We start from the raw sequence: 10,603 nt of genomic DNA, 5'->3' as shown, positions 1-10,603 counted from the left end.
CTTACACCCCCCTGCGGAAAGGTGTCCCAAGTACAACCTGGACTGTCACCATCTGGCCTGAGGATGCCTCTCACCAACTACAGGACTGCTTCCAGAGAACTGACTGGGAGGTTTTTGCACATCAGGACCTGGAGAACTACACCTCAGTAGTCTTGGACTACATCAGGTTCTGCACGGACAATGTCACCAGGAAAAGACTCATGAGGATCTATCCGAATAGGAAACCCTGGATGACTAAGGAGGTCCATGGCCTCTTGAAAGCCAGGAACACTGCTTTCAGGTCTGGGGACAAAGCACTCTACAGTTCTGCCAGAGCCAACCTGAGAAGAGGCATCTGCCAAGCTAAGGCATCATACAGAGGGAAAATAGAGAAGCAGCTCAGGAGCAACAACACCAGGCAGGTGTGGCAGGGTGTTCAGCACATTACAAACTACAGATCCAGCAACCAGCCATGCACGGAGGGAACCACGTCCCTGGCAGAGAAGATGAATGTCTTCTTTGCCCACTTTGAGGCGACACCTTCCACAGCTCCATCACAGCTGCCTGTCCACAGCAGCTCTGCTCTCACAGTAGAGGAGTGTGAGGTGAGGCAGGTGATGAGGAAGGTGAACCCAAGGAAGGCTGCGGGACCTGACGGGGTGTCGGGACGGGTGCTTAAAGACTGTGCAGACCAACTGGCTGGAATCTTCACAAAGATTTTTAACCAGTCCCTGTCTCAAGCCACTGTCCCTCCCTGCCTAAAGTCCTCTATCATTGTCCCCCTGCCAAAAAGAACCAACATCAACACCCTGAACGACTACCGTCCAGTGGCACTCACACCGATCATCATGAAGTGCTTCGAGAGACTGGTGCGGAGTCACATCCTCGCTGGCCTGCCTGCTGAGCTGGACCCTCTCCAATTTGCCTACAAAGCAAAGAGGTCCACAGAGGACGCTTTATCCACAGCACTTCATGCTGCCCTGACCCACTTAGAGAAGCAGGGGAGCTACGTCAGAATGCTCTTCGTGGACTTCAGCTCAGCATTTAATACTATACTTCCCCAACGTCTGGTGTCCAAGCTAGCAAACCTTGGGCTCCCATCAGCCACCTGCAGCTGGATCCTGGACTTCCTAACAGGTCGCTCCCAGAGGGTCAGACTGGGCCCCCACACCTCCACTGCTCTGAGCCTGAACACCGGATCGCCACAGGGTTGCGTGCTCAGCCCACTTCTCTACACCCTCTACACTCATGACTGTGTCTCCAAACACCTCAGCAACAAGATCATAAAGTTTGCAGATGACACGACTGTTGTTGGTCTCATCTCAGGCGGGAAGGGGGAGCTGGAGTACAGGGATGAGGTGAAGCGGCTGTCAGAGTGGTGCAAAGTCAATAACCTGCTCCTCAACACCTCCAAAACAAAGGAGCTGGTGATCGACTTCAGGAAGAACAAAACGGACATCCAGCCTCTCACCATCAGTGGGACCTGTGTGGAGAGGGTCCCAGTGTTCAGGTTTCTGGGCATGGAGTTGGAGGACAAGCTAATCTGGAGCACCAACACCAAGGAGCTGTTGAAGAAGGCACAGCAGAGACTATACTTTCTGAGAATACTCAAGAAGAACCGTCTCCCCTCAGACCTGCTGCAGGCCTTCTATCACTGCTCCATAGAGAGTGTGCTCACGTACAGTCTGTGTGTCTGGTACAGCAGTAGCACATCTGCGGACAAGAAGGCGCTCCAGAGGGTTGTTAGGGCAGCAGAGAGAACCATAGGCTGCCCCCTCCCCACTATGGAACAGATTTACACTTCCAGGCTCCACAAGAAAGTTTTGGACATTTTAAATGACTCTTCACACCCTGGCCATGGTCTCTTCCAGCTGCTGCCATCAGGCAAGAGATACAGAGCAATAAAAACCAGGACAAATCGCCTAAAAAACAGTTTTTACCCGATGGCAATCATGGCACTAAACTCAAAGACTCAAAGGCATAAGAACTTCTGCTCTTGACAACACTTTGTTAAAAATTTAAATTCTGTTGCGACACCTCCAGGTGCTGCAACCATCTTCTGATGTCTATTTATTTCTCATTTTGTACTATTTATTTCTTTATCTTTGTATATTATGTATATACACATAACCTGCATCTTAACTCGAGTAGAGCAAATCTCAATCTCATTGTAATCTGTTGATGACAATGACAAATAAATCTTATCTTATCTTATCATTAAAGTAGTTGGCTTCATAGAATCTGGAAATTGTTCATGGGTGGTCACATCAACAAAACTTGTGGCCATTTCACAAAAAAAACAAAACATCCTCTCTAAATGAAAAGAGGTGATTAACAAGATGATTAACCCTGCCAACAAACCAGGATGAGAATTAGCTCCTCTAATTAGCTTGGAGGTTAAAGATTCGCAAATGCTGCTTGAATGTGCAGTAATTGATTACAACATGTTGGCAAATATGAGAGGAGATGATTGTATTGGTCTGTGCTGTGTTAAAACTGGTTCAGATTATATTAGATAAACCAGAACACAACTCAAGGCACAATATCACATGTGAGATACCTAAAGGGGAGCTTTTTTTAGCATTTATTTGATCCTACAACTTCAGAACATTGGGTACCACATCATCTCCCACAATAGTCTGCTGTTAACATTTCTGTGCCACTGCTTCACCACAGTCCACATATATATATATATATATATATATATATATATATATATATATATATATATATATATATATATAGAGAGAGAGAGAGAGAGAGAGAGAGAGAGAGAGAGAGAGAGAGAGAGAGAGAGAGAGAGAGAACAAGATGTTTGCCCCAGTGGTGTACTACAACATGGCACTTAGTTGTGCTTAATACACACATGATGCTTGTAGCGGGCAACATAAGCAATACAAATACTTCATATGTGTGGCAATATTACTAAAACTACTGTATTTTTCTGACCATAAGCCGCTACTTTTTTCCCACGCTTTGAACCATGCAGCTTGTAGCCCAGTGCAGATTTTTCTTCAAAGGCAAGGGGGCTCTTTAGCAGGAAGTGAATCTTTGGAAGTCAAAATTGTAAATCAGGAAAATAATTTCTGTTCCAAATGATTTTCATTTAGAACAAGCACATGCTAGCTAGCAGCAGGCACGATGGAGAAAAGTTTTCAAACTCATTACCCCTCATCATGGAAACAACACGGAGAAGTGCATATGATGCTGCTTTTAAGTTGAAGGCTATTGATCTGGCAGTGTAGATCAATAGCCGCTGGACTTAAACTCGACGTGAATGAATCCATGGTTCGGCGTTGGAGACGCAGGGCTGCGTCCTTAATAGCAGATTTATTAAGGCTGTGTTCTTGTGGAAAACCGAGAGCGGATGAGATACCAGCAGCATTTAACCCGGGGCAGCTTTTGTATGTTCTTTTCCATTTTTTTTTTTTTTTAAACTTTGTGGGTGCGACTTATAATGAGATGTGCTCTATACTCCGGAAAATATGGTAGTTCATTTTGTAATTTTTTTTTACTTTTATTGGGTTACTAGTAGTGTTGGGAGGTTTGACTGTTTTCAGAGAGCTGCCGCTTGTGTCATGGCTGAAAAACAGTTCTTAATTTAATATCATATGTAGCCTCACATTTTAGCTAAACTTGGCAAATATGAATATTTAGTGTGCTAAATCTTTTTGCACTCTGCATTTTCTCAGAAGACTTTTACTTGCCTGATTGTATGTATTTGTTCTGTTACAAGAGCAGGCATTCTTACTTTTATGAAACATGCTGCTTCCTTTAAGGAAGTCAGTCTTATTCATGGTTTGCTTTGCACTTTCCTCCTCACTGCTGTCTGCAGATGAATTCTCCAGTTGACTGTCATGTTTCCAATCAAAATCGTGAACAGGGCAGAGAACTGTGACAGGAAAGAAAAAGTAGAGAACCAGTTCTTCTGATTTGTTTGACCATGTGCCATCAACCACAAATATTTGGCCTGAACTGGTTGCAGAGATATTTCTCAGTTCCATGTCAATTGGGAAACAGAACCTGATTTACATGACAGACATTCCATACTTTATAGTTTTGTTGCTTAATTATATGTACTACTTATCAGGTCTGAACCATCGTTCATGCTGTGAATTAAGAAAGTGACAAGCTGGAAATGCTACTACTAGAAATGTAATTTGTACTCATTTTAACTAGTCTCTGTTTATGCACTGCCTTAATGGCTAAAAAAAATATTATTCCATCATTGAAACATAAAATAAAATTCACCAAATGTTTAACTACACTATATAAACAGCATGTTTAAATTTTATTAAATATTCAACAGGCTTTACGTACTTCTTTTCAACCACATTGGCCTGCAAAAGATGGGATTGTTCAGATTTTTAAAACAAAAATAAATAAAACTTAGAATTTTACACAAAATTATACTTTATTGAATAAGATTACAGACATAAAGAGAAATAAGAAAGTGGAAATTCTGCCTGTCTAATTTAGTACTATACATGTTCACTAAGGCACAAAGCCAAATAGAAATATCTTGCAACATTTAAGCAGACAGCTTATTGTCGTTTTTACAAAGCAACATTAGCATTGAACACAAACAAATCTTACAATGAAAATATTTTAGGTATTTCATACATGCACAATAACTGATATTTTCTTCCCCATTATTTCAGTCAGTAGTTGTTGATAGACGATGTTTCTTTTCTTTCTTCTTCCTAAAAGAAACTTGTAGAAAGAAACTCAGTCACACTCTCAGAAAAATCATATTTGCGTCCTTAAAACAATTGCTCAAAGAAACATCAGAACTGGACACCGAATATATACCCAATAAACGAGAGCATATTTCATAGGCCTAATGTTGCTTTTCAATGTCAAAATACAGAAAATAAGAATTGCAAGTTTTGTGTAAGGAAATGCATAGACACTTGAACATGCTTGTGTTACTATAAGATGTTTTATTTAGTAAAATAAGTTGCAAGATGTGAAAGTAGAAATATTCTATGTTGATGAACATTCAGTTTTATAATTTGAAAAAAAAAATTGACCAATAGTCAAATATAGACTATAACACATGTTTTGTGATATTCTACAAGCATAAATGAAAGGTTTTGTAATAAACTGTAACAGTTTATAAACAAAATAATAGTCTTACCTTTAATCTCTGGAGAATAAAAGAATTGCGATCACAGTCACACAAAGGCATAACAGCACACTCAGGACAATGAGAACAGGTTCCACAGGTTTACCTTACAACGGAGAGAAAAATAAATAAATAAATAATTCATCTATCCACCCATTTATTCCATCCATGCTTTTTTTACATACCTATCCTGGCAGAGTTTTGAAGGGGCTTTGTACTTACGCCAAAATTGTATTGATGAAAGTTATGTTAATTACTAAAATAATCTAACACAGTTTCTTTGTAATTCTATTTCTCCCTCCCCAAGTGCAATATATAAGTAAAATTGCGATTCATAAGCACGTAGAAAGAAAACTGTACTAATCAAGAGCTGATCGTTTAGTAATGACATGACACACATGTGTCAGGCAGTTCCCAGAATTTAAAATTTTGATTAAAAAAATTCAAAATTTCAAAAGAAAAAGATATACCAATTTCAGGATTAGATTTGTTAGCTCATGGAAAGCTGGGGCAGTTTTCAGTTTGACCAGAAGCGTTGAACAGAGCAAAACTGTAAAAAATTCAGTTAGTGCTTCAAAATACATAGAATTTGTAATACATACTTGTTTCTACTTTAGTTCCTTCTCCAAACAGGATCTTCCCACATGTGACCACAGCACAGTAATACATTCCAGCATCTGAGGAGTTCTGTATAGTTTTTGACAGTCGGTAGTCACAGCTCCTTTGCTGAGCATCACAGCTGTTTTTGTTAGTATAAATAAAGCTTGAATGAGAGGCTCCGAATCCGACTCTGAACCAGAACACATTGTTTTTAGCTGGACATTGACCAGAGTTTACAGACGTCTTGGAGAGAAGAGAACAATGGAGATTAACTGTGTCCCCGTCCTGGACTGATGTTGTCTCTGGAGTTTGTCTGACATGAGTCAGTGTTCGACTGTCATGATCTAGGATGCAGTAAAAATAAATAGATTGTTAATAAAGACTATATTATGAAAATCTTGTCTGGCCTCTTTGATCTCTTTGAATAACAACAGAGCTCACCGTTTACAGCCAAGTACATCCCTGCAGCAAAACTCTGAAAATAAGCAGTCCCACTTTGACAGAAATATGTTGCTTCATCCTCTTTTCTGACATTCTTGATAGTAAGAGAGTATTGAGAATCCCCTGCTTTTAAATTAAAGCGACTGTTGTTAAATTGTTCACTCAGTTTTTGTTCAGTCAAGCTTCCTGTGGAAACTGTCTGGAGCATATGTCCAAGAGGCTGCCTGTACCAGAAGAAGAATTTGCGCTCCGTCTTTGTAACTGGACAATGCAGAGAAACAGTCCCGCCAACGTCAACCAGTTTCAAAGAGATCTGATGAGGAATTTCATCAGTTTGACTAAGGGCTGGAAAAAAAGAAGATAAATGTTAAATATCAGCCACGCATTAACTGCAATGAGATGCTGTACTGTACAGAGAAACTCTTTAATTTTTAAACTCTTTTTTTAAGGCTGTATACTTACTTGCTGCAGTCAGAAGAATCAAAGCAGTCAGTTTTCTAATCTTAGTGACAAAAGGCATTTTGGAGAACTGACACCTTGCTACCCAAAGAAGGTTTACTCACAATATCTTCAAAGTCTATAAAGTGAAAACCGTTCTGACTGGCTGAAAAGTGGAGAGTGCACTCCCTCCAATACAATGTTTACATGTTGTTACATCCTGCATGGGTTGTTCAAACATGCCTTAACGCTGAGTGTTATAATGCTCTTTATTTAAATATCAATTTTTGGAGGGACTGCTAATGAAAACCAGACTTCTTGGCTAACGGTGGCATATTATGTGATACACATTATCCCTTTTGAAATATACAACAATAATAACGACAATTTAATGGGATGTTAAAAATATTACCAGCCACTACACTACACTTTATGTGCAGGTTTAGTTTATTTGTGACAAATTCTCAAAACAAAGTTGACTTCTGTCCAATAAAACTAAATTATTATTGTTGTGATACCTTGTATTATTTGGAGAATTTGATATTGATTAAAAAAAAGGAATATTCACATTATGATTGTTAATGTATTAATGTTTCAGCCATGAACACAACTGAAAGAATCAGATTTGTATCAATCCACCTTTGAGCAGAATTTATTTTCTAGAAAATAGGAGGTATTTTGTGACCTTTTCCACAAATTATATTCATGTTTTTGTTCAGAATGAACACTGAAAGCGGACAAGGTAAGGGTTTAAGTTTTATATAAAATTTAAATTGAGGTCTGAAACAAGAGGAAAATGTATAGCTTGAATTCCCAGGACTTCAGGTTCACTGAAACTCACCTGAGCACCTCAGACAAAACCCAAAACCCTGAGCATCTCAGAGCCTGGTAGATTTATTAAGGTTTCTAAAACAGGGGAATTTTTTCCTCCCTATGCAAACAATTATGGAGATCCTGACTTCATTTTCCAGGAGGACTTGGCACCTGCCCAATGTCGAAAGTATTAAAATATAATGTAATGACCATGGTGTCAATGTGCTTCATCTGACCACCAAACTGGTACCAGCTTACAACAAGGCTCCGTTGTACATGGCTAATAAATAGTATAGACATTTTATTCATTCTTCTATAAAACTTTATTAATCATTAATAACAGGTTATTCATTAAGGGTGAGAAAAAAAAACTGCCTGGTTTCTTACCAAAAAGTGAGCCAAATCTGTTCACTTATGTATTTCATCTATAGTTGTTATATTAAACATTTCAAACTAAGTTGCTTTCTAAATCTAATTCTTTAGCATATAATATTGTACTCTAACACAGCATTAGAAGTATCTACAACTATCAAAAGGAGCCTTATTTTAAAGTGAAAAACATTGCACTGTTTATTTTGACTTGTTGTCAAGTTTAAAACATGCTTTAATTTCCCAATGGCTAATACAGGTTTATAATGCCAAGAAGGAGGCTTATTGTATCATAAACAAGCATAAACAATTTATTTATGAATAATAACCATTTATAAATGCCAAAAGGGATTGTTACTTGAAACAAGCTATCATTTCTTAATGACTGAACATATGTAAATGTTAAAAGGAGCCTTCCTATGATGCATAAAACATGTCACCATTTATTTATAACAAATATTTGTAACAATTAAATTGACCATTACTATAATAAGTGTAAAGCACAATCAGTTTTTAAGCATTTCAAAGATTGCTATGTTAACTAAAACTACATGAAGGACACAAAAACTATTCCAAATCCACCATACAAAATTAAAGAAAAAATATACATTAAAAATCACTTTATCTGGAACAGTGCATCTGTGTTGCTTAATCAAAGTAAATGCATTAATACAAAGCAAACTTTTCAAAAACATTAAAAAAAAAAAACTGACAGAAAAATCTCTTAGTTGTGTGGAAACTAAACATATAAGTAAACAATCTTTGAAAATAGCGGGTTTCACATATCTCTTCTTCAGTTCAATATGTTTAAAACAAACAGATCAATTTAGGAAAAAAAAAACAGGCTTTCAGATTTCTCTCTTCTAAGTGCAAGCAAAATACCGGTTGCTGTTAAACTTTGTATTCTGTTTTTCACTTGTTCATTGTCTTGAACTGCAGCCTCATATTGCTAATAAAAGTCTAGGGCTGTGTCTCCACTAACTAGAGCAACTCCAGGTAAACAACCTTCCCTACTGATGAAGTGGAAACATCAGTGTTTTTGTCCATCCTGTGCTTCTGAAGCTTTCGTCATGATCTTCGTCTTTGGAAATGTTTTGAGGAAAGATTTGTTTCATATCACAATCTCACTTGGTGTTTCTACTAAAATTGAAAATAAGACAAAGAAAATAATTAGAAAAGCAAAGATTTATAGCACAGCATGTATCTTTTTCCTGCATATTGTTTATAGTTCATATGTATTGCATTAAGTTGTAAAAGTGGAAGCAAATGCGTATCTTTTTGAAAGCAGTTTTAGTTATCTACTTTGGAAGTAAATTGCTTTAAAATGTGTCGTGTGTTTCCATGGGTCAAACTTACTGACATTTAAAGTAGAAACAGAAATATATGTGGAGAGAAAGTGACAAATTTATATTTGCTGTTATTTCACATTTAGCTAGATAACTGTCTGGAGCAAGACATTCTAAGTTGATTAAAAATGTCAAAATGAGTAAAAAGAGAAATAATTTGCACTAAAAAAATGCTAAAGATTTAAAACAACCAATCTTTTGGACTCTTTTTGTTTGAACAACTGCTTTGTTTTTTTTTTAATTTATAATTGAATTAAACAAATAAAAGCAGAAAAAAACTGCACGTTACTTAAATTGCAAGTAGTAATTGCCTTACGTTCAGTTTCTTGAGAAAATTAGGCAAGCGATGACGATCACACAGAGACCCAACAACAGAGCAAGTCCAATGACAAGAGCATCCCATTTATTTTCTGACAAGAGAAAAAATAGGTATAAATAATACATAAATATGTATAATTAGCTAGGAAGCTTTTTTCAAGTGTGTTTAGTTGACAATTGAGTTGTAGAAGTATTTTCTTCATTTTAACTGATCCCTGTTACTTAAGTTTACAAATTTCACTACCTACCTAATTCCACTTTCGTTCCTTCTCCAAACAGGATCTCTCCACATGTCACAACAGCACAGTGGTAAATCCCAGTATCCAAGGGGTTCTGTATAGTTTTGGACAATCTGTAGCTGCAGCTCCTTCCTGCTTCTGTGTCACAGATGTCCCTCTCAGCATACATCACTCCTGGATCGGCTTGTGAACCAGCTTTATACCAGAACACACTGTGCTCAGGTGCACGTCGATCTCTTGTTTTATTTTTCTCTAGTAACGTAAGTGAACACTCCAAAGTTATTTCTGTGCCAACCGGGACTGATATTGTTTCTGAAATTTGTTTCACGTAGACAGACTTTTTGTTTTTGTGACCTGAGTGATTCAAGAGCAAATAATAAACACAGTTTATACATTTTTTCACCCAAATACAGTTTTCAGAACAAAATGAATATTTCTTACCATTCACAGCCAAATGTGTGCCATTTATGAACGCCGCTTTGTTTGCTGCAATAGCCTGACACATATATGTAGCTTCATCCTCTTTGCGGACATTTCGTATAGTGAGACAATACACATGTCCTGCTTTTATAATACTGTATCTTGGGCTGTAAAACTTTGCTTCCAGTGTTACTCTGTGAAGCCCTATACTTGCAACTGTCTGAATTATATCTCCATAATTCACCTTGTACCAGTAAATAGACACATTTTTATGGCCAGTAACGTTGCATGTCAAAGTCACAGTGTCACCAAGCGAAGCTCCTATTTGAGTGATCTGATGAGAAACCCTGATGGTTTGAAACACAACTAAAGAAGCAAGAGAGAAACAAATTATAATTATTACAAAGCAGATCGGACAATGAAACCGAAATAGAGGGATGAAACTGTAAATGTTATTACATTTAATCCCATGTACTGATTACTTCTGCACTTAAATGTGCCTACACACGGTA

General features: G+C 37.7%; 1 protein-coding gene across 2 annotated transcripts; it reads right to left on the bottom strand.

Moving 5' to 3' along the window:
* Window positions 1–4,415: 4,415 nt before the first annotated feature.
* Window positions 4,416–6,703, bottom strand: LOC111607066. Of its 2 annotated transcripts, none has more exons than XM_023328909.1 (5): window positions 6,611–6,703; window positions 6,149–6,493; window positions 5,710–6,051; window positions 5,120–5,213; window positions 4,416–4,692 (listed from the first exon to the last, which is right to left on the bottom strand). In XM_023328909.1, exons 1-4 carry the CDS (start codon window positions 6,666–6,668, stop codon window positions 5,122–5,124), a joined length of 837 nt encoding a protein of 278 aa, XP_023184677.1. In that variant the 5' UTR covers window positions 6,669–6,703; the 3' UTR covers window positions 4,416–4,692; window positions 5,120–5,121. The 2 variants fall into 2 exon arrangements, with proteins under 2 accessions (XP_023184677.1, XP_023184678.1); XM_023328910.1 differs by having other exon boundaries at window positions 4,416–4,682.
* Window positions 6,704–10,603: the final 3,900 nt, after the last annotated feature.

Source organism: Xiphophorus maculatus, chromosome 23 (assembly GCF_002775205.1).
Source record: "Xiphophorus maculatus strain JP 163 A chromosome 23, X_maculatus-5.0-male, whole genome shotgun sequence".
Lineage (NCBI taxonomy): Eukaryota > Metazoa > Chordata > Actinopteri > Cyprinodontiformes > Poeciliidae > Xiphophorus > Xiphophorus maculatus.
Note: the sequence above shows the minus strand (reverse complement) of the source record. Positions and strands in the feature narration are given on the sequence as shown.